This window comes from Brienomyrus brachyistius, chromosome 19 (assembly GCF_023856365.1).
Source record: "Brienomyrus brachyistius isolate T26 chromosome 19, BBRACH_0.4, whole genome shotgun sequence".
NCBI classification, from domain to species: Eukaryota; Metazoa; Chordata; class Actinopteri; order Osteoglossiformes; family Mormyridae; genus Brienomyrus; species Brienomyrus brachyistius.
The window spans coordinates 3780629-3805858 of record NC_064551.1 but is presented as its reverse complement, the minus strand read 5'-3'; the positions used below and the strand labels follow the sequence as shown (position 1 = coordinate 3805858).

General features: G+C 45.5%; 1 protein-coding gene across 1 annotated transcript in view; it reads left to right on the top strand.

Annotated features, from left to right (window-relative positions):
- Positions 1-263: 263 nt before the first annotated feature.
- The window catches only part of slc16a10 (solute carrier family 16 member 10), a 30904-nt gene continuing 5937 nt past the window's right edge, over positions 264-25230 (top strand). The window contains exons 1-3 of the mRNA XM_048986574.1: positions 264-887; positions 19965-20109; positions 20925-21354. Of these exons, the coding sequence (XP_048842531.1) occupies positions 581-887; positions 19965-20109; positions 20925-21354 (882 nt within the window). The 5' untranslated portion in view covers positions 264-580. The remainder of the gene's footprint in view (positions 888-19964; positions 20110-20924; positions 21355-25230) is intronic.

The following is a 25230-nucleotide window of genomic DNA, read 5'->3' as shown; positions in this document are numbered from 1 at the left end:
TAATAAGTTTTAAGAATTAAGTTCAGCCGTTCTGAAATACCATGCTTTTGCAGGTAATACAGGACAATAATAATAGACAATTATTTGGTGTGACGTAACAATATGCGTGTTATTCGCGCACCATATAATGTCCAGTGTAAATACCTATAAATCTCTCATGTTTCTTAAAATTCCAAATTCGGAGCAGTCCTTTAACTGAGAGCACAGTGTCCAATGAGCGAAAGTCCCGCCCCTAAAATTGAGGTATCTATTTTACAGTGTTGCAATACTGCTTGTCACTTGCAAGCAGGCTGCAATAAGTGGGTACACTTAAATTAGATGGAATTCATATTTTGTTTTGCATTTTCTAACAAGATATATTCGACACGAAAATAAGCATTAAAGTGCGTTGACTGATGTGAGGAACACATTAAAATAATTCAGATCACTGCTTTATGTTTTAAGTTCGCTACCTGCTTGTAGAGTACACATTGAGGCGGCCAAAAGGCTTAAATCAATTTCATTTAGTGCTGCTATTATATGCATTTTACTGCAACAGTACTCAGCAGAAGAGCGGCGTGAGAAGACTGGAAGAAGCAATATGACAGACAATGATTGTGCTACAACAAAAGACGCGGTCGACACCATGCCCACGACGAAGCGCGAAGGGGTAACGGAGGACACGAGGGAGAATGGGGAGAGCAAGGGGACCACCACGGAGAAGGTCCCCGAGGCTGCCACAAAAGAGTTCGAGCACCCCGAAGGAGGATGGGGATGGGTGGTCATGCTGGCTGCAATGTGGTGCAACGGATCGGTGTTCGGGATCCAAAACGCCTTCGGCATCCTATACATGTCCCTTCTAAGAGAGTTCGGCTCCCCCGACGACGAGGACCTCAGGTTTAAAACAGGTCAGATATCCCAAAGGCGCGGCGCTGCGGATCCACGCTGCAGGCTCGCATATCGCTTGCATACTGTGATGTATATTAATGGTATCTTTCACTACTTAATACCAGAAACGTGAGCTTGTCGGTGGCCGTCCTTTCGGAAGCCCCGATTCAATTACGCTCGCAAAAACAGTTCTGCGTCAAACAAACGCCAACTTAAGCGTAAAACGTTCTTTTTTCCATAGTCAGTACTAGTTGGCAGCACACGTGTTACATTTCCTTTGGATTCGGGCTGGGGGGAGGATCTAAGGAAAGATTTCCTGTGTGTAAAAGTTAAGTAATGAATTTCAGATAAAGAGTACCTTTGTTATTCAAGTCCGTAATACGATTTTAAAGGGTATCAGATATGTATATGTCTCCCACTCCGCATTGTGCTTTTAGCTCAGCAGCTCACATGGTCTTCAGTGGCCGTGCGGTAACTGCGGCCAAAGCATGGATCGGCTGCATTTCGGCTGGACGCGACTGTAATCCCAGATTTCGCCAAGGGACAGTCGGCTAAACTAAAACATAGAAACCTGAGTGCATTGAGATCAAATGCAGTCAGATTTGTAACAGCTGTACCAAAGTACACAAGGATCCCTCCATATAAGTGCTGACCAAAAATAGTATTTACGTTACGTTCACGTTTCTTTAGCAGACAATTCTGTTCAATGCGACGTACAACGAGACGTATAATGTGTCAAATTTCAAATCCGTCTCTTGGGAAATAACGACGTTGGTGCTGTAATTACGGCCGCATGGCAAAGTTAAAGATGTGTAGAAATCATTTCAGCATTTTAACCATGCAGAGATCCTAACTGTGGGCCTCGCAAAATCAAACGTATGGTACAAGAAGTGATCTGTGGACTCTGTAATTAGGCTTTAGTGATCGCAGGGACAGGTAATAACGTTTTGCCGCTTTGAGAACATGCCGTGATATAAATAACAGGTGAGTGATCCGATATCGATATTCTTACGGATTGCTTATCTCTATATTTCTCGAGGTTACTGTAATTACATAACGGTGCAGTGCAAAGTGTAAAGTCCGTTTTAGACGGAGGGGAATAAACGAAACGTTATCTATACATTAACGTTATCTATACGTTATCTCTGTATTATCTATACAGAGATAATTGGAGATGATGCGGGCAATCGAAACGGAGATTATTAAATTTCTCACTAAATGGTTCTTAACGCTGCACCCCCCCTCCCGCCCTCGCGAAAAAAACTGGTTAATGGGGGTCTCCCACGACAATTTTCTTCGATCGGAGTTGGGGGACGGGCGGGTGGTCGTCACGGAAAGTTTTGCTAATGGATCTCCAACAGTCCATCGTTATGCTCTGGTGAGTGAGGTCTTTCATAGACATACATATTTCGCTTTGTGTATGTGTGTGGTTCGTTGTACCCCGATTTTGAAGCATTCGGAAAGCACAGGAAAGGAATGAGTCCTCCCAGTTTCTCCCAGTGGGTCCCAGTAGCGGCCAACGGCGGTCTCCGCACGAATTCCTTGGCCGCCAGGAGCAGCTCGCAAATCTCCCGTAACACCCGAGTCCCGTCGATGCTGAGTTTTATACGGCATCAGCATGGTGCTGGAGTTAATGTTCATTTTAGTTGTTTTAACATAACTCTGATGATCTGATGGTCTTTTGTGAAGCAATCAGCGGCGACAGTGGACAGGGGAAGGTCTAGCACCCACCCCCATCCTTATGTTCCGGACAGAAGTGAGCCGTCATGCTGAGTCAACCGCAAAAGGTTAACACAATGGAAACGGAAGAGTCAGAGCATCCTGTGAATATGCAGAAGCCTTGATATGAATCCCCCCCCCCGCTCCACCTTAATTGTGCCGGAACCTGATGGCCATCAGCTGCCGGAGAGTCGTTTCTGTCACCACGGGGGGTCGTTTATTAAACATCTCTGCGCAGCTGTCAGTCCAGGCACCCCCGCCATCCGTGTCCCACTGCAGCCGCCTCCGGTCTCACTGTGACTTTAAACGGGTGGCAGGTTCACTGATCAGTCAGCTTAACCTGAATCATACGGCCTGTGTCTCTCCGCTTCTACCTCAGTCAAAGGATTCAATATCAAAACCTGCTTTCGTTGTTTTGCAGATGTTTGTGCTGGAAACGCAATTAGAAGTATGGATGTATAAATTACCATAGTAATATTAGTATTGTAAATACTTTTACAGTGTTGTTATTACTATTATTTATTTGTCAGATCTTTTAGTCGAAAGTGATGCATGATTCGGATGGTAAGTTCAGACAGTGCTGGGAGTACCAGCCAGCCCGGGGATGCGAACCGACAACCTTTCTGTCACAGGCACTGCATCATAACCTGCTGAGATACACACTGCACCCTGTTTCTGTGGCTTTGCCCTGTAGGAACTGAATTTAAATCCAAGGATCTGTACTTTTTAGGTGCTGTGCTTGTTGTTTCAAAAAGAGCTCAGCATATGCCACTGTAATATAATCCTGGCTATACCCAGTGACGGTAAATCATACAAATTTTGGTAGCAATGACTTGTGGTGGGTTTTATTTTGGCTATTAACATTTATTAAATAAATCAAATTTAAATGAATAAAGATCACAGGCAGCACACACAAATTGTAAACCTTCCCTGTAATGTAACTTGGTTAAGAACATAAGAAATTTACAAACGAGAGGAGGCCATTCATCCCATCAAGCTCGTTTGGGGAGAACTTAACTAATAAGTCAGAGTTGTTAAAATCTTATCTAGCTCCGATTTAAAGGAACCCTGGGTTTTAGCTTGTGCCACACTAACAGGAAGAGTATTCCATACTCTACACGCACTGCAATGAAGAGCTTCCTCACATTCGTTTTAAAATGTTCTCCCGCTAATTTCCACTCATGGCCACGGGTTCTTGCGTTTAAGCGAATATTGAAGTAGCCATCTGGCTGAACAGCATCCAGACCTGTTAGAATCTTATATACCTGGATCATGTCCCCCCCCCCCCCCCCCTTAGTCTCCTTTGCTCGAGGCCGAATGGATTCAGCTCCGCATTGACTTAATGCCTAAATGTAGTGAAATACTGAGGAACACTAGGGCAGCTTGTGTGTTTGTTCTCATGAGGAGAACCGAGAACATACCTGTCATCAGACATTAAAATGCTGTTTTAATGTTTTTGCTGGGGGGGGGGTGGTACACTTTGATCTGCCGGCCTTAGATAAGACGTACTGCTATTCAGAAGCCTTTCCCAATCAGAATCAGAATCGTGTTTATTGGCCAAGTATGTGCAAGCACATACAAGGAATTTGATTCCGGTAGATGTCTCTCAAGTAGTGTAAAAAGAAAACAAAAAACAAAACAGCAGTGTGTAAGGATACAATGAACAATATCCAGAGCAAGTGTAAATACTATAATATACAGTTACAATATGACTGTGAATATGGATTGTTCTACAGTATAAGACAAGTGTTAACAGGTGTATGTAAGTGTTGTTTGTACATATTGTATAATAATATGTTTATACTATTTATAAATATATGTATAATAAATATATGTATGTATGTACATAGTATATATATATGTGTGTATAAATGAGCAATGAACAGTACAATAAAATAATCTAAATCTTATAAGCAGAAAAAAAAAAAACAGATTACAGAATAGATACCAGAATATATACAGATATATACCAAGGAGTGTACATAAAGTGCAGTGCAGTGCTGAAGGTGTTTGGCAGTGCGATAGTTCAGCTGTTTAGGAGGGAGATGGCGAGGGGAAAGAAACTGTTCCTGTGTCGGGTGGTGCTGGTCTGCAGGCTTCTATAACGTCTGCCGGAGGGCAGCAGGTCAAAAAGTCTGTGCCTTTATCTTGGGGTATGTTCAGTGCCTCTGTGGGCTGGGGACACAGGCACATTTGGAAATTTAGGGCACTTTACTGGTTAAGGACAGGGACTTTTAATCTGAAGGTGGATTGTTTAAAGGGCTAATACAATTATTTAGGTTCTTTTTAGTCCTATGAAATGTGGCAAGGAAGTTGTGAATTACCCAAGCACCAAAAAAAGGTAATATTTAGCTGATAATGCAACTGCAATAACACAGTGCATTCTGAGTGAACTTTGGTAATTTCACAGCATGACTTTAATAGTGTGCTAAGCTTTCCCTGTCTTACTTGAAATCTTTTATTTTGATGTAAATTTCAAGCTTGATGCTCAGCTATGTGTGTAAGGAGGGAAACCACAAAACAGTAACATGTATGGGAAACATGCTGCCACTTTTTCCCTCCTGTTTTTCTTAAATATTCATTAACCGATGTTTAGGCCAATCGGGGCATCAAATCCCCGCTTCTTGTGTGGCATTTCTCTGAAAACAGCAGAGACCCTTAACAACCAGTTTCTAATCTCTTGAAAGAAATGTTCCACCTACATTACTCTAGCAGCAGAACACGTTTGTTTCTGCATTCGCTGTTCAGCGTTTGTTTATAGAATAGAAATAGGGCACACGGTCTTCTCGCCGTTAATTTTATTTAGCATACACTTACCTGGGGCTGTTTCTGGGGCAGTTAGGGGTTACAGACCCGGCTCAAGGGCCCAAAGAGGAACCCGCTCTGCTGACTGTTGCGCTTGAACTCATGATCATGATCATGGTCAGAACTTTTGCCCCAGCCATTCCCTCTCACTGGTAGACAGCTTTTACTGTCACTGTCTTAGTCAACAACTTTCGGTGTGTGTGGCTCAGTGGGTAGGAGTGTTGCTGATGTTAATGTTAGTTGTTCCTTGAGTAAGACTTACTAACCTTCCCTTTGCTCCGAAACTGGCTGACTCAGCTTTCTCAATTGTACGTCATTTTGGATAAGAGCGTCTGCTAATTAAGTGCAATGTGACGAAATCTTCATGACTAATTCCCTCTAACAAGAAACGCTTGTAACACGACAGGTTAGCAAGCCACTGCTGTGTTCCAACAACGATGGCTTCACACGTGGGCTGACATGATGTCAAGGGATTTTCAAATTTCCAGTGCCTTGTTTCTGGAATTGGAAAGCCTATGCCCCCGATCCCATCACCCCCCCACTGAAGCCCCATGTAATCCACACAGCATGAACTGCTCCCCACTATGACCTAGACTTTCAACATAGCTTTAGCTTTGCCCTTTAAGGGACCTCTGAGAGTGGTAAACTCATTATTACATGTCAGTCAAGAGGTTTATGGCGCTAACATAAAGGTGTGTAAGGCTCTGAGACTTAGTTTAATTGGTTTACATCTTTTCACCTCCCATCTTTGATAGGTTGGTATTCTGTTTTATCCTGTGTAGGGCATACAGGACTAATATGGCCGCATTGACTGGGCCACATGATCCTGTACCTGTTCTGTATCATCCTCTGTAGCTCTTGTGCTGATGGGTTTTCGTTAGAAGGTACACCCTGTTCCTTCACTGTTCTCTGCCACTGCCCAGAGGAGATGGGTGACAGGAGCACTGCGTAAACGACCCAACACACTGTCCTCAGACATACCTCCCAAGAATCTTGGCTTGTTTACATACAGGCATCACCTGAGTGGTTTATAAACATTGAATGCCCGGTTGTTAGCGATGCTCAGCACGGTTAATATCACCTCTGACGCATAGGACACTAACCCCGAAGCCAGTAGATAAGCGTCACTGTCTGCAGTGCTGGACTTGTAAACACCACAAACCCAGTGCTGGTTCTGTAAACCTGTGGTCTGTACTACAAAGCGGGGTTACTGGCTTATCGGGGTAACTTGTCGGATTTAAGGTAGTCTGGGCAAAATGTAAGTGAACGAATATGAAATCCATTTAAACTGTGGTACCTTAAATCCCACAAGTTACCCCGATAAGCCAGCAACCTTGCTTCAGGGTACAGGCCACAGGATGCCTGTGGATGGCTTAGCTGGGGCGTGCTTCATGTAGCCTTTCCCCAGTCTTCCACAGCATCCTTCATGATCCATTCCTACGAATTGCGATCTCCTACCGGTGCTTTACAGCAACAGCCTTGTGGAAAGTGGACACAATAAATAGTGGATGAAGTCTAAAGTAACTTCTTGACAGTCTCCCCTCCATATAATAGACTCACCTTTTTAATTTGAACTTTTGGATCTTTGCTGGAATTTCTAGCTGTTCCCATCTTCACAAGTAGCGGAGGTAGGGTTGCGCTAATGAGGCACTTAAGTGCTGAATGTTTTTACCAAAGCCCCAAGTCCTTTTTAGACATGTTTGGTTTGCTATATGTATAATGAACCGCGACTCGTCAATAGGGTTCGGGCCTTAGCCTTGGACCCCAGAACCACCTCTACCTCCACTACAAGAAGACTTCTAAAATGTTTCTGAATAGTGATACAAGTGGGTTACTTATGATTCCTGGAGGCTCCTTGGCTACAGTTTGATAAACCGAGTATTTACCACAATGCATCTTGCCTGAAGGAAAAAGTGTGGTCTCTGCCCTGTCTGAAAGCAAGCAGTGGATGGAAGAGGATTAGGAGCAGGGAGGCTGGGTGGCCGCATTGGATCGTGAGACTGGACAGCGTGAAGAGCATCCTGTGCTTTGGGGGGTAGTTTGCTTTGCTGGCCAGCTCCACCTCCTGTCATATTCCGACGCGATTCGTTTGAAGCGCGCGACAGTATGAGACCAGGTCAAGGGGAAGTTCAGGGAGAAGTGGAGCACGTCACGGCCAATCACAGCGTCCACTGTCAGGGGGCGTCAGGCCAAATGTAAACAGGGGGGCTGCCTCCAACAGGTGACCAACCTATGTTTCCTTCTCTGAACATCCTCAGTGTAACTTCTGCTTCCCCGGGGCGTCGAAGCCGGTAGCCGTGAAAATGTTGGAACTAGACACTAGAGCGACAGTAACATTTACTGTTTGGACTGTGCAGAATCGTACATCAGCTTCTGCACGTCCCTAATCCTGATGCATAATTCTGGTTTAGTCTTACACTCAGGGGTCTAAAATACTGATTACTACAAGTGAGGAAGAGGTATTTGTGTATGTGGTAAAGTATGACTTCAGAACAAAATATTACAATATATTTTGTCTGATGTTGGGCCCCCTGAAGATGCTGTCATAATTGTATATATTTTCCTTTGCGTTCCTAGTGCCCTTTCCAAGCACTACGAACAAAACTATGTACATTCGATGCCATCTCTTGTGGACCCTGGTGAAGTTGACTTATTTGTTCTTTTGAGTCAGCCAGGCTTTCATGTCAAAGTATGCAATTTCTCTCTGTATAGACCTGCTATTTATTATTATAAGTGGAAGCTTGGGAATAGAAACTGGAGATTTAATTCTTTTTCATGCTTTGTCTTGTCCAGCTGTCCTAAGATGTGGGTTTTCACTTTTTTCTTCTTTCCTTTGAATGGCTTCAGTATGGTGCAACTTTTCTTGCCTGAAGGGGCTGATAACAAGGAAGTGACAGGGTTCAGTATTTCTGCGGTGCTGTTTCTTCATCCGACAAGACCTGGCTGAGTAAGAGCCCAGTGTCGAAGCTCAAAATCCATGGGTCGGTCTATTAAGTGGAAGGAACCACAGCCTTGTGATACTGTTCCCAACAAAGTCTGATAAGTACATACTATATCCACGGTCCACTTTAAGATCTTCAACACTTCAGTCTTTTTAATGCAAGCTTGTATCAGAAAGGTTGGGTTTTCTATGAAAGCTGCAAGATTTAGTTTTCTAAATTTTGAGATCAGCTGGATAAAGTTTAGAGACAAAAGAAAAGAGGCACTTGGAAGTTCTCTGAAAAAGTTTGTATGTGCGGTTAATTATTAACGGACCATTTAGTTGAGACGATATTAGCTTGACATTGAGCCGGGGTGAAGGCTGTTGAGAAGGCGCACGTGTGCAAGCCCACGAGATCAGGGAGCTGCCTCCCCGCTTAGCTGGGTAGGAGTTGTCAACATCACCCCATTCGGGTCGCTGCTGGAGAAGAGAGTCAACAAACAGGCAGGGTAAACACGGCAGCGTAAGCCCATGGAGCAGTTGAAGGCTGCCTTGCGATAGCTGACGTGATGTCAAGGGATTTTCATGGAGCAAAGGACAGGAAGGTGGAGAGAGAGTCTACAGGAACAACTCCCGCCGAACCCTGAGCTTGCTCTTATATTTCAGTAGCTATGTAGCATAATCCCCTTTAGCTGTGTTATACTGTAGCTACCTGCCTGTTACAGGAATCCGTCTGAAACATAATAGCGTGAAAGGCTTTCCTAACATGTGGTTAAACCTTGAATATGTCGGTTGATGCCTGCAGGTTAACTGTGATGCGTGTTCTACGGCACGTGTAGTCACTGGAACACTTGTCAATGCGGCCAGCCCCCTCTTTCCCCGTTCTGTAAACGTAACGGCAAATGTGTCCAGGTTCAGGAACGGAATTAAACTGAAGGCAGACAAGCAAGGCTAAATGACTGGGAAACGTCCTTCCTGAGGGCGAGCCACAGAAGTGGAAATCGGGCGAGAGGCAGACACGCATCCCACTGGGGCTTCGAACCCATAAAGTGCAGTGCAGGCAATTCTACACCCTACGTAGGGGGGCTCCAGCTATCTTATTTTTTTTTTGTCTCAGTCCCCCTAAAAAACTGGCATCCTGTATTTCTTCAGATTGAAAGTGGCAACCCTACTGAATTTCCCCCCCGAGAGTCAAATGCTCAAACCGGCCCTGAAATACAGTCTGCTTCTTTAAGTTGGTGGAAAATACCAGCCGTTGCATTGGAAAGGTATGTTTTATCCACATTCTGCATGTACTTTAAAAAAAAAAAAGCCAAATTAAATCCCTCAACGGATTTCTTTCTATGGAAAGTGTTGAGAAAAACACTGGAAGACCCTGTCCAATCAAAAACCACCCTCATTACTCCGCACTACAAATGCCTTGCAGCCCTTATAAGACCTTGCTAGGAATTATGGTGAAAATGTATATTTTTTTCCTACATATTAAAAACTCCATTCATTGCTTCGGATGGTGCACATGCCTGGAATAAGCAACAGACGTTGCTGAGATACATTTCACAGGTGATACTTTAAAGAAGGGTGGGATTCCCACCTCCCACATGTGAGGCCCTGCAGCACGTCCGAGTCACGGGCCCGTTGGGTGTGCCAGAACATCGTGTTAAGATGAGTACCACTAACCACTTCTCTGGAGCTGTGCTAATTAGGCAATTGGAGCTGTTCTTAATGCTTGACTTAACAGCGGAACCACGTGGTGCCTTGGCAGACTGAGTGGCATTACTTGCCAACGTGAGTGGAATGTTTAGTGCCACAGTTGGTTTAGCCAGTGCTGCACGTAAGAGGAAGTCAAGTGTGTCACCAGTGGGATCTCCGTTCCGCCATCTCCAGCGTCCCCCTACCCCCAAGCCAGTCCAGTTTCTGATCTCTCTTTACTTTTGTTGGTAGCAACATTTGTTTTTGGTTATGGCAACTGATTACTCAAGTTTTATATCCATTTATATCCGAGAGCTAATACTGACATTGAATTGTCTGACATAAATAGCTTTGGAATGAATGTATTCATGGGATGTTGTGCCCAGTGTGGTACCTGTCCAGCATCACAATGCTTCTGTGCACTTTAATGTACGTTAAGCCAAGGTGCCTACAAAGGAGAGTAATGGTGTCGTATCACATGACCTGGTCACCTGACCTAAACGGTAAAAATGGTTGTAGATGAGCTTGACCGGAGAATGAAGGAAAAGCAGCCGATGAGAGCTCAGCATATATGTGGAACCTCCTTCAGGACGGCTGGAAAAGCATCCCAGGAGGCCGCCTCATGGAACTGGCGCAGAGGAGGCAGTAGGGTCACCCAGTCCCTGGGGCAATTGGGGTTAAGGTAATTCCAATAGTGGAATCACTCTACCGACTTGGGTATTTGAACCAGCGACCTTCTGTGTCCCAACCCACAGAGATGCATCCCCTCCACAACAAACGTATATTTTATTGTTTAATACTTTTTGGTGCTTGATTCCATATTTATTTTATTGTCTTTATTTTAAAATGAAGAGAATCGTAGAAATGAACCTTTCTGTGGGTAGGTGTGTCCAAACTTTTGACTGTTGCTGTGATTACTTTGAAAAAGTGCTTCTCTTTCACTGTCAGCTTCCGTCATGCGGATCAAGTGACGGGACAGATGTCATAGACCTGCAAATGAACCGTTCTCTGCAGGGTGCCATAGTTGTGGAGACTTATGGGTAACATTCGGCGCCTGCCAGCATGGGGCATGGGTGTAATAGGAAGGATCATAATCAGAAATGGCGGTTTTGGCCTCAAAGCAGAAAAGCTGGGGGTTGGGTACAGTGGTGGGGGGGGTCCATTACTGTACATTATTAACTTGGCCTGGGGCCAAGGTTCACTATTGTCTTAGATTATTTCCCCTTGATGGAGTCTGAGTGGGCCCTGGTCTTAGATGTCATTAGTGGGGTTTTATAACGGAGGTGGGGGCTGGTCTGTGCTCACTGCAGGGGGGGAGTCTGGAATGGAGTCAGTTTGTCAGAATCGAGAAGCTTAACCTCTCAGATCAATTCCAGGTGCTGGAGGGGGAGACAGACCATGCCAGTCTAGGCAGCTGTGCTCCCTGTAAGGATCAGACCCTGTAGACCAGTGTTCCCCAATCTGGTGCACATGGACCCCCAGACAGTCTACGGTAGCGAGCAAAAACATGGATCGTCTGGGGTTTCTCCACAACTGGGTTGGGAAACACTGCTATAGACCCTAAGCTGATGTGTTCAGAGATCCTCACAGATTCTACATCGAGATTAAGAATGTTGTTCTGGTGCACTGGCTTCCTGCGGAAGGATTTTTTTTCTGAGCACTTTGCTGTCATTGGTGGATATCTAAGGTTGCAGTGTTTTTCTAATGTGTTGTATCCTGTTAATCTGCAACATGTATGATAGACCTGCAGTTTCTAGAGCTGCGTTTGAGCATGTTTGATTTAGTAGTATGTTCGCTTGAAGAGGTGGGCCCGGGCACGGTTTGCTGGACTTGGACACGGAACATTGACATGACATCAATAATGCGATTGGTGCATGCATGCATGCACGTACACTATACACGAACCAGACCCAGAAGGAACGGACCAGGAAGGCTGTACAAATGGGGTAGTGACAAACATTTAATAAACATGGAGGTAAAGGGACCACTTTGGTCCATGGCAGAGGTGCAGTGTTTGCTGGAAATTTGGACCGAAGAGGGATATTCGAGAACAACTGCATCAACACACAAAAGCTCTGAGATATTTGGTATAATAAGCGACTGTCTTCATATACGTGTAGGACAACTAAATGAAAATTGTTGCATTGCATATTCAGTAAATCTATGAGGGCCGTGTGTGATTACGCCCAAAATGATTCCAAATAAGCTACAAAATAAGGACATTATTGTGCTGGGCAGTAGTGCTTTACTTCCTATGCTTTTTTCACATGGGGCGGCCTGGTGGTGCAGTGGTGCCTCACACCTCTAGGACCCGGGTTCGAGTCTCCGCCTGGGTTACATGTGTGCGGAGTTCGCATGTTCTCCCCATGTCATTGTGGGGTTTCCTCCGGGTACTCCGGTTTCTCCCCATAGTCCAAAGCCTTGCTGAGGCTAACTGGGGTTATTTAATTGCCCGTAGGAGTGAGTGTGTGAGTGAATGGTGTGTGAGTGTGCCCTGCGATGGGCTGGCCCCCCATCCTGGGTTGTTCCGTGCCTCGTGCCCATAGCTTCCAGGATAGGCTCCGGACCCCCCACAACCCAGAAGGATAAGCAGTTTGGGAAACAGGTGGATGGATGAACGAAAAGGATGAAAGCATGCCAGGGCCCAGAATGTTTAACGTAGTGTGACTGCACCCCAGCAGGGGATCGGGGAGGGGGGACAATCGTGTTTGGGCACAACAAAAATCAACTGGGCCAAGTGTGAGTGTGTCCTTATATCCCATGAAATGATGTCACAATATGGATACGTATTATAGGTGACGTCAGTTGCTCTAAGCCGTCAGTATTTGGTCTAAAATTGTCATTTTGGTATCAAAACTGTCAAAAGGATTTTACCATTATCTAAGTTACATCATGTCTGGATTACTTTTCAGTAGTGTTTTGTTCACTGACTGATGGCAGATTTGGTATTATTGGCAACGTTTTTACATTGAGAATGTCTCCGGAGTGACATAATAATGAAATTTCCACCAACACTTGAATAGATTCTCACTAACTGTGCACGGCAGTGCGTACAGTTACAGTCCAAGATTTGTGTTCGTACTGGACCAGATCGACTGGATCAGCAGAGTCTAGTCAGAACTGAGTGAAGCATCTCCTTCAAAGTGGGGTTGCTTCGGGCTAATCCTTGAGGCGTGTACCTTCAATTGGAGCTCCTTGCCAGCGTTCATTTCTGGAATGTTCCATAGCATGTGGCCAAGGTGAGCGGCACGGCCAAAATAATGCCCCCTTCCTGGACAGCACTGGACTGTCACTGAGACCCTGCGATGTGGATTATCTGGAGCAGATGTGCCAAACTCCGCTCCTCATGGACTTGCTGAGAACGCTGGGTATCCCGTCAGACGGCCTCTTAGCACTGTTGCTTTGATTATGCTGTTAAGTCCAACACCTCAGTGTTTATTAAAACTATTTTCCCCCTCTTTCTTTAAACCACATATTTTTCCTTTGTGTTAAAGCACGTATGAGGTAACAATCGCGTGAAATGTAAAGGGTGTATTTTTTAAAGGATAATACTGAATAGCACAGTCATTCTCTGTAATTACAGACCGATTATTTGTGATTATAACAAAGAAAAGTAGCTTATAATGAATTTTCTCATTAAACTGGGTTGCCGTCACCTTAACTTTTAATGTATCACAGTCAACACCAATAATTAATTAATCCAGCTTTAATTTTAGGAGTGGGTATCTGTATCTTTGACAATTTTCTAAATGCAGTTAACAGATTCAGTTTAATATAAGCGTTCTTAGCTAAACCATTTGCATAGCTTTCATGTTATTTACTCTGCTCACTGCCAGATGCTTTACAATGAACAACCTGCTACTGTGAGAAATGTAAGTGAAAATCTCTTTGCAACTCTGCAAATTATGGGTTTCACTTCCACCCCGATCCTGAAATGAACTTTCAGACACGCAAACGAAGAAGTCCGAATTATGTTCGTTGGGCTCCCGTTTCCTGTGTACAACATAATTTTTTTTTTTCTGCGCACCAATTCCTCCCAGTACGACTTCTCGCTATTCTCGCCGCGCAGCAGCGCAACGTGCGTACTCCCGGCATCTTAGTTCTTTGCACTTGCATATACCCTGAAAATGACGTTGCATAACAACTTACGAACATTTGAAGTTACGACCGGCGACGAGAGAAGCATCTATATATATATATATATATATATTTGTAAACTGCAGCCTGGTTCTTCTCCGTTTCTCACTAATGAAGGGCTGCTTCCTTGCTTTATGGGTCTTCAGTCCTGCTTCTAGGAGCCTGATACACACTGTCCTAGCAGCGCACTTCACACCTGCACTTAACCTTTCCCTTTCCTTTCGAAGGTCACTTGATGTTTTGAGCTTGGAAGCAGCCTGCCTCACAGTGTAGCCTTCTGCCAGCAGAACCAGGATTAATCCAGGATTTTAAAATGCAGATTTTGTTTTATATAACGTTAAAAAATAGAGTGGTCTCTTCATTCCCATAAGGACTGGAGCTGCTCTGAAGGCCTTATTCTAGAGCTGTATGTGTCTAAGTAGGAACTTCTGAAATTCATGACTGTTCTTCAAGCCCAGCTATACAGGCATACCTGGCTCTGTTCTAATCCACCACACATTAGTACAGATTTCAAGGTGTAAGCCTTAAGCTGTGAGGTCTAAAGATGGACATCTGATGGTAGGAATTGAATGGATTCGAAAATCAACATCTGTTTCACTAGAGCCCCCCCCTTTCATTTCATGCCCACAGGGTGTGCGTGTATGTGACACGCTTGTGGTAACCTGATCGAATGAGAAGCTTTTCACGTTTGGCATATCTCACAGTCCCGGGCCGCTGAGATCTCTGTTCAGGACAGTCATTCAAAAGCGTATCGAGACATTAAATGGAAGAACAAGCTTAGAAGTTTCATTATTGATGTTTTACGTGCCGCCTCCTTCCCATTTCTTTTCTCTGGCCATCAGACCAGTTAAACAGTGATCACTTATTTTTTCAGCCAGAGAAATACTCCCTGAATCAGGAGCACAGGAACAGATGAGACTAGGAGGACATGCTCTCTGCTATGCCGTTGACCTTAAGGTTTCCTTGCATTTAAGCCAACAAATGAGTGACTGAAGAACACCTTTCTTTGGCAATATTTGTCTGGTTTAGGTATCTGGTGGACTTTCATGTCGTCTAGATAACTACGGCTCAGGCCCCGTGAAATATTTTGCTGCTGTCGCCAGGGAAGGGAACCTTTTGTGGGCATGAAATTGCTAAATTGATATTGCTGTGACTTGTTGAAGTGTAACTGGCAAACAGGTGCACCTGTTAGGGGAGTCATGCTTGCTGAAACGGAGCCAATCCCTGGGGGCCCAGCTGGCTCTGAACCCTGCTAAGTCAACCTAAGCAGCATAATAGGCTGATTAACTTGGAAATGATGGAACTCACCAGGGACTGCATTTTTCTGGGGAAATGTCTCTGAAATATCATTTTCTTTTTACACAGAAGCAAATATGTGTGATTAACATTTAGTAATGGAAGCCTAGTGTGACTTTCAGCATTGTACTGTAATCATAAAGTTGTGTGGGATCTTGTTGATGTTTCTAGATCAAAATGGATGTCTGTTTCCTCCAGGTCCCTCATGGAGATGGGCGATTCTAGGATTTTTTTGAGGTGGGGTGCGGGGGGTAAGTTCCATAATCCAAATCGAGGTTCCAACCTTGTCATTAGCCAATATATGTTTTGAAGCAGTAAGTGATGGGTAGGCACACTCTGGAATGTGCCTGTGGCCACGCCCCCTGGTATACACCTCTGCTGTGAGTGTGCCTGTAGCAAAACGCTTTACAGGACCACTTTAACCACCCCCACTGTGTAGCCCCACCTGGATGATGTGACAGCAGCCATTCTGCACCAGTATGCTCACCTCACAGTAGCTAAGTTCGTGAAGGGGCAGGAGAGAATCTACCATTCAGTCCAAACAGGGGGGAGACAGGAAAGATGTCTGAGAGTTTGGCTCAGGCAGTATTCAACCGCTATATCCGCCGGGCTCCTGGAAACCCTGAGCTCAGTCAGAATTACATTTTCAATATAGTAACTTTCTTGTTCTAAATGCAGAGTGCTGAAAAAAGGTGACCTAAAAATGCAGGACTGCAATTTCCTGTTTCTGCATAGCCTTTCAGATTTGGATGGACTTATGTGTTTGCTGTTGGCGGTGAATAAATTTGAAGCATCTAATAATATATTTATATGAAGGGCTTAATAATCAATAAGCAGCCTCAGCCCTTACGGGAATGCAGAACCGTATGTGGTGGGACGTCAGACCAACCTGCAAGCGGAAAAGCCTCCATTTCTTGGGATGAAAAATCTACTTTTGCATCAGAACTGCCTGTGAAGATTCAGGGTTGTGTAGGTCTGGTGGTTGGTGAGGCCTTGGGAGTCATTTGACTCCATCTCGGTGTTGGTGAAATCGCTATTCACACAGCCGCACTAAACAGCCAGATGGCTGCCCAACCCACAGACACTGGTCTGGAGGGGTCCTGTGGTTTCCTCTCAGCACAACCGCGGCCCAGATGTAGGAGAAAGGGTGAAGGCTGACTCAGTGCACCGTGTTCCGTTTTCCATTCCCCGGGGTCCTGGGGTCACGCTCATTACGCCAGCTTATTCTAGGGCTGGGAAATTCCTCGTTTAAAATTAATTAAAACCGACATTCAAAACCTCTAATCGACATAATGTTGCCCATGTAGGAAAACAGCAATTAGCTGTATTTATGTACACCATAATGTATTATAGCATATTTGAATTATACACAGTTCAGTAATTTAATTTACACAGTACTGTACTTTGATACATAAAGCAAAAGCAAAAAAAAAATTGGTTATAATGATCATCCGCCTATAGTGATCAATTTCACCCAAACAGACATGATTACCCTTGTAATTAACTTGCTTTTGACATTAAAACTAAAATGTGACCTTTTTCATAAGACGTTTTCATTTCAAGCAATTTATGCTTTTATTTCAGTTTGAAATATTCAATAAATGATAGATAAAATATAGTCTTTCATTACAAAAAATATCCCAGCTTTAATATTTGACCATATTTACAGTACAAACCTTGTCAGTGAAATATGAAGGCAAAAAAAACAAACAAAAACATAATAATCGTTCATTAATCGTAATTGAGGTACAATGTTCAGTTAATTGTGACATTGACTTGAGCCCCAGCTTATGCACCCTGCACACAGTCGGTCTCCCAACAGCAGCCCAGACAGGAACCCCAGCTTTGTCAGTCTCACCGTGTATCGTTTTTGTTGGTTCTGGGTCACAGAGGTTCTGACTCAGATCCGGGTCTTTTCGGAGGCTGTGTGTTTGTGCTGCTTGGAAACGGACCTGTTGAGTGTCTGTCGATCCCCGTCTGTGAGCTTTGACTCGTGGCTGCTGTTCCTCTTTGCCCGTCCAGTTTCTGCACGATTGGAACATGCCGTCATGATTTTTGTGACTGTTCCCTCCAAGACATCGATACAGCTGAAGTTCAAGCACTGAGCCCTTGGCATCGTTTGACCTCATGTGGCTTTGAAAACTCGCATATCAAAGTGCTGGTTGTCAGAGCACTTTAATAGCTGACAGATGCTACTCATTAGCGACATAAAGTGACTCGCTTTTAGAGGTTGCACTTGATATTATAATTAAGTGCCTTCAAAGTTAAACTGCCGTCTCTGTCCATTTAGTCATTTTTGTGCCAGAGTTAAATCTGAGGATAGTTCTATTGACACCGAACCAGGATTCGGATATTTCTGCATTGTCCTTTAAATATCACCAGTTGCTTTTGTGTGTGCATGAAATCAACACTGGCGTCAAAGTTAAAATCCACGAAGTTCTGTTTTACAAAGAGCGACGGAGAATGTTTCAAATAGTTCTGTTCTGCTCTAGACGTGGCCTGTAAAGTGGTGATTGTGTAAATATTAATGTTTCTCGTGGAAATGTATTCTGAATCGCAGATATTATCATAAAAAGAATCTCCTGATGTGAGGACGTTGGCTGTGCTCGGCTCTCATAGCTCCAAACGTCGAGCGTTGTGCTGCCAAAACCAAGATCCTGGGTTCGAATCCTAAAGAGCACACGTCTGCTGTAGCCTTTCCCTTTGCAACAGGGGTGGGGAACCTGTTCCATGGAGGTCGGTGTGGGTTTTTGAGATGGCCTCTCAGTCAGCCAATAATAAAATAGTGGTTCTCAATGCCAGTCCTGGGGACCCACTCTGATTGGCTGATGGAGAGGCCATCCCAATAACCTGTGCCGGCCCTTCATGGATCAGGTGCCACACCCCTGCTTTACAATAAGCCTCTTTGGATAAAACTGTCAGATAGATGATTTAATGTTTTGTAAACTGAGGGATTGCTAGTCTATTTATACAGTCAGGAACCGGATATTTGCCAATAATGTTGAGGAAAAAGAACGAATGGAAAGTTTATTGGAAACCAAAATATTTATATCCTGGCCTTGCTGATAAAGAGGAACTGGTTACTGGTGTGCATGCTGGTGGTTTCTGTGTGATGGAAAACGGCGGGAGCAGTGGAGAACTCGTCCAGTTCCTCACCTTAGCTCACCTTTCCCGTACCCCCTCCCCAACATCGCGGGGAGGGGGGGCAAAGTGCAACGGGAGCTTTTGCGTAACCGCGGATTGTGTGCTCTTTCACGTTTGCTCTCACTCGCCGCTTCTCTGTTTGTTCCCCTCCGCCTGGATAAGAATAAAGGCAGGGAAAAATATTTATGTTTCTGCCTGTGGTGTTTATTGTGTTTAAGGTGGTTTTTTCTGCTCCGGCGCGCCGCATAGCCTCGTTGTCAGGGCCCCCGCCTGCTGGGCAGTGTATCCTGCCATGGGACCAGCTGTTGGCGCATCAAATGTTAAGCCTGAGGCCGCCCCCCCCCTCCCCCGCAGGGGTTGACCTGGGATCAACGCTGCCTTTCGCACAGAAGGGGACTGAGGATTATGTCTGGGTCGCTGGATAATTCAACAAGGCTTATGGGCTTCAATTGCATGGAGCAGAATGGATGGTAATATGTGGTGTTGTTAATGTATAATTCTAAGCAAAAACCTCAGCTCAACAAAAGAAAACTTTTTATGTTTTTTTGATGAGGCCCACAAGTGTTCAGTCTTCAGCGTATTATCTACGGTCAGCTTTACCCAACCACCTCATATCTACCATGGGCCAGAGGGGTGGCTCACATGTACTGCTCCGACCGGCAGCCTTGTCTGCTTATTACACTTCCAGCCAAACTGTAGCGTGTGGGAGGGTTAGACGCTATAAGAGGAGTGACGTAGATCATCCCGCGGGCGGCTGGTGGCTCGCAGGCACTCCGTGGAGTGTCAGGCCCCACCCACTCTCACCCGCCTTACTTAGGTAGTAAGTACAGCGGTACCTCGGTTATTGAACACAGTCTGTTCCTTGTTCCTTGCTCTCCTCCCTCCGCTGAGGTGATGCGGTTCTAACGGTGGCTGTAAGATGTGCTGGCTGTCCTGTGCACACCGGCCTTCTGCTGACGAGTGATCTAACGGCCGATACCCGGCCAGCCGCTCCGATACCCGGCCAGCCGCTCCGATACCCGGCCAGCCGCTCCGATACCGGGCCTGCCGCTCCGATACCCGGCCAGCCGCTCCGATACCGGGCCTGCCGCTCCGAACAGCTCAAACAAACTGCACGCATCACAGCACGTTTTCCCACACTTCCAGTCCCATAATTCATTGTGGAAAAAAAGCCTGATATGACATGCGAACTACTGTGAGAAATGACTCCATACTAGCTGCATACTAAAGAATCCTTGTATGAGATTACGTAGACATTCAGCTGTCAAGATAACATTTGCAGTGGAGTATAGTGAGTGGTTCTTGGTTTTCAGCACAGTTTGTGCTGGAGTGGTGCTGACCTCATACGTGACCTACCCCCCCCCCCCCCTTCCTGTCACCCTCACAGCATGGGTGGGCTCTATCTCCATGGGTGTGATCTTCTTCTGCTCCCCCATCGTCAGCATCTGCACTGACCTGGTGGGCTGTCGGATCACCGCCGTGGCCGGTGCCGCCGTGGCCCTGGTGGGGCTGCTGGCAAGCTCCTTCGTCTCGTAAGTGGCCTCCTCCCATCCGCCCCCCCCCCCCCCCCCCCCAGGTCTTAGTTTCATAATCCCCATCCCCATCTATTCCCAGTGCCCGTCACTGTCTGGGAAAACCATCTGTGACATACAGCACCACGGACTCGAAGGACTTGTTGTCAATGTCTTGCACGCAACGACATTACGTTGGTGTCTTCCAACACTGTACAAAAATAATAAATAATACAGAAAAGTTGTACTTTTGTTGTACTTACAACTATGAAAGACTTCAGTGATAAAGACAAATGTAACAGGATCATAGCACAAAGGGCAGAAGTGACAAGTGTCCATTATTGTAGATTATCCTCCGTGATGAGACCAGCCAATTTTGTGCCCCTCACAGGATCATAAATAACCTCTGTCTGCGGTGAGATACACAAAAGGCATTGATATTCAAAGCTGAACTCTCAAAATCAAGCCAGCTCGGCCAGAACGCTTCTTAAAAGTTGCACAATGCTATTGGAGATGTCACAATGTTTATTAGTGTTAAACTGATGAATATTAGGATTCTCTATGAAAGTTGCATCAACTTGGGAGTTTGAATGCTGTCTGTAAATGCTTCTTCTATCCCTGAGCGGTGGAATTTCTTAGCTTAGTCTCTGTGACCTTCAACAATGCTGCGTAACTTCCAGTTAAACGCTCCGCAGCTGGGGAATGCTTCATCCTTCCATCACACTGATGTGTCAGCATTCCTGGATCGGAACCTCAGGACCTAAGGGCTGAATCATTGATGAGAAAGTAGCTGACTCCTTTTGATAATGGTGTTGGGTAACCGATTTGCTTCGCAGATCCCTGGGCGCCATGTACTTCACCTACGGCATCGTGTTCGCCTGCGGCTGCTCCTTCGCCTACCAGCCGAGCCTCGTCATCCTGGGCCACTACTTCAAGAAGCGCCTCGGCCTGGTCAACGGCATCGTGACGGCGGGTAGCAGCGTCTTCACAATCTCGCTGCCCTTCCTGCTGTCCATGTTGCTGGATCGGGTGGGGCTCGCCTACACACTACGGGCCCTCACCGTCTTCATGTTCATCCTCATGCTGGCCGGCTTCACCTACAAGCCGCTGTTCCCCAACCCGTCCGTTGCCAGCAAAACCGGCCGGCGCTTCCCGCCCATGAGCAAGATCTTCAACATCAGAATCTGGAAGTCCTTGGGCTACCGCATCTGGGCCTTTGGAATCCCCGCCGCGCTCTATGGATACTTTGTGCCCTACGTTCACTTGGTAAGAGTCGCTCTTCGTAATGCGCCACGTCATTAACGGTGAAACTCACGTTCAGCCATGGGCAGAAATTATGGGGGGAGGGGTTGTAACCAATAATCAAAACCAGCCAGTACAACCTCCTGGACCCCCTTAAATGGGTGGAGACCTCTACCCCCCCCCCCAATGCTGAACCTAAAGTTATGCCCTTGTATTGAGCATCTATTGAATGGAATGGTCTCATTTGATGCTGTTGGTCATCAATCAAAAATACCAGTTGTTTACCTCAAAAACCAGTTCAAACCAGTTTAGGGTTCTGTTCACTCAGACGGTTGGATATTTAAGACATATTGTTCTGGCCTAATGTGCTCCTCAAAGGTTAGTCAATCTCAGGGGTGCAACTGTAGAAGCTCAGAATATTGTTTACGTTGCTCTTTTGACAGAGAAAAGTGGAAGACAATCTTCTCGTAATATTGATATTATAGTTGACGTTCCTTATGTTTTGAAGAACTGATGCTCTGGTGAGATGGGCGTCTGAGGCGAGGAGGATTGATTTCAGCTCTCGCCACACTAGCTCCATTATTCCTCTGACCTGCGTTTGTTTGGAACATAAATGGGGAAGTGGGCCATTTTTGGAAAGGAGTACTTCAGCAATGGCAAGAAATACAGGCACCTTGAAGGGTTCAGCTGAACGATGGATACGAGTGAGAGGCGTCATCTCTGCCCACTGCGTTTGCTCAGATCGGTGTTTGCTCAGGTCAATTTCTCCACTTTTCCTTCCTTTTCGGAATGAGAGCTGCTTTCCCTTGAAAACAAGCCCCTTTCGAAGCGCTGTGTTGATATCACTATCAGTTTATTGATTTCTTTTATCATTAACTTACCTTCTGTCACAGTTAACCAATAAATAGTAAGAGTGGTGATACAGTTCAGCTCATGACCTCTGCTTTCACACTCTTCAAGAAATCCTCGTGATTCCAGATGTCAAAGGAAATACTTCTAGGAATACAATAGGACAGATTTCCCGAAGCGCTCTGGACCGTCTTCCTGTAGCCCTGGTTCTGGCTTAACCTGGAACTGTGTGACTATACATGGTGACCAGGGAGTTCCCTGGTACCAAGAAGACATCTGTTGCTTTGTTAATGGTCTGCTCCAAAGCCACCTACAGTTTCAACCCTTTTATCTCCTAGTGCAGTTCCTTTTTGCTCAAGGGTACAATTGCAGGGTAAAATAGCAGGGTGCAGTTGGTTTCCCAATTGCAGACTTCCTTCTGCGTCCAATTGCTTGAGCACCATGCCTGTTGCTGCAGAGCAAACGACTGGCTGGCAGCACGCAGAGATACTGTTCCTCTAGGGGGCGCCACAGTGACCCCACACGGCACTGTGCGGCCAATGGCGTATAAATAAGGCTGTTTGTGGCCACGCAATAATAGAGCGAATGTGCCTTGGAGAGATCAGCAATAAGGTGTAGGCTTTAGGGACTCGGAGAGTCTGAAGCCCGTTCACACACGGCGGTCATAGGTCCATACAGAAGGAAACTACAAGCATGGTGGTGGCGGGAAATGGGGGGCCTTGTTTTTTTCTCCATATCTCCCCTCATATGGTTTCCCGAATGAACTCCGTCACACGCCATCTGGATTGGAAACGCCGCATAGTTCTAAACCACATTAGGACTGACAGACCACCCGCTTTTGCCCGGAGGTGAAGTACTGTTCCTGTTATCTGCGGTGTACTAGCATAATCTGCACAGTTTAGCGGTCAGTCAGCAGATCGGCAGTTGAGATTCGCTGCCCAGGCCCAGAAGCATGTCCTGGTATCTCCTCAGGGCGGTGCGAGTCAAAGTACACCGATCCTTTAGGGTTAGATGACGGCCCCTTCTGCGCTGCTGTGCTTTGCCGAACTGCGTTTCTGCCGTAACCTGATGAAAAATTAGCTTAACCCAAGAAAGAAGTCAATATTGGGGACTAAATTTTGGCCCTCATTTGGCTTTGATGGTGTAGTTGTGAAGCCAGAGCCGGGGGGGGGGGGGGGGGGGGGGGGGCTCCTGGTAGGCCCGTGTAAACTGGTCTACAAAGAGTCTACATTGTATGTACTGAGAGCTTGATGCTTTTCAAGCATTTGTTTATTATACACGCTGATTATGTTGAATTTAGCGTGGCATTTCCAGCAAGACATTTTCCACTGCTGGAGCCCCTTGAAAGAACATATCTGATAGGCTCTGTGGGCCACTGGCTGGCCACGATAGGCTCTGTGGGCCACTGGCTGGCCACGATAGGCTCTGTGGGCCACTGGCTGGCCACGATAGGCTCTGTGGGCCCCTGGCTGGCCACGATAGGCTGGTTTCCATACCAGCATTCTGCCGTCTGTGGTTTTAATGCGCTCAGAATTTCACAGTACATTATTTTGGCAGGATGGTAAAAATTAGAGTGTTTGTGTAGGGGAAAAAAACGTTTTTTTAAAAATGGTATGTGAGCTTGGGTTAGGCACTGTGTGGAGATAAGCTTCTCCCAGCGCTAGTTAACTGCAGCAAACAGGAGGCAGGCCTGGTATCTCATTTGCGAGCCCTGCTGTTCATGAACAGATGTTTGTGTTTAAGTATGTGTGTGTGGGGGGAGCCCTTCGTGGGGTGTTTTTGTAATTTTATTCAGACTTGAATAGTTATAGATTTACTTGCTGTGGACAAAGTCGTTGTAGCATGATCACATCTGGTAGTGTAAACAGGCGTTTTAATAAAATGGGATGCAGTCATGATATATCAGTCAAAAGTAAATATAAATAAGTGTTCCTGGCAAGCAAGGGCCGTCCTTTGATGCATCCCTGTTTTGTTGCGAAATTCACGAGGGCCGAGCAGAGGTGCGATGGCTGGTGTCCGGACGAGAGCTTACGTGACTGTTCACATGTGTTCTGAGTGTAAACAGCTGAGGTTATCAAACAGAGACCTCCTCGATGCAGCTCGCTGGACAGCGGCGGCAGTGCGGGCAGGACCCACGACGCCCTTTGAGACCTGAACCTCAGGGTTCGGATGTGACGTGGGAGAGGTCCTCGCGGAATTCACGTTCTCTCTCAGGCACATTTGCAGGAAGAGTAAATATTCGGGTAACATTAAGGCTTGTCTACAGGACGGCCATGCTGACGGGTGTCTGATGGTGAAATGTTTGAATGCAGAAGAAGAGGCATGCCCTTTTATGTGTTATTGAACAAAACATTCTTAAGTAGCAGCTAAACCTGTTCATAACTGGCTCATAAAGAGAATGAATAAGGGGTTACGGCCCATGAGCTGTCTGTGATTAATTCGGGAAAAGCGTGCGATCAGTGTAGCTGCATTTTAGCAGTATACTGTGCAGTTGAACCGTTCAGGTGACTGTTTTTCTTCTTATTTCCCAACTACAGCAGAAGTCCGGAAGTCAGTAGGGCTGTTATGTGGCTTGAAATTAAAGAGCTTTGAAGTGTAAAGTTAAAAAAAGCAGAGTCTGTTTCATTGTGGCTGTTGGATAAAAAAAAAATGAGAAGGTAAGAAGGTAATCAACCACAATGTATCACGTTACTATGCACGTTACTATGCAATTTACTCGGTTAGTAAGTATTGCATAGAGATTAAATATTAAAATACTTAGCCAGTATTTTAGATGTAATGAGAAGCAGTTACTCAAAACAGTGTTGCATGCTCTTTAATTTAAAGAACAAAATATAAATTTGAAATTAATAAAGAAATGAAAATGAATCTGCGGTTTTAATTACAACCGCACAGTTACCATCATTTCCCGTGTTATAAAAGACACTGCAATCTTTAGCAGTTTATTAGTGATTGAAAAATGCACAGGAAAAAAAATAACAAGTCATTACTAGTCACCTTTTGTCATCAGAAGCAGAGAGGGGACACAAAGAGGTTGGAGCTGTTATTGTC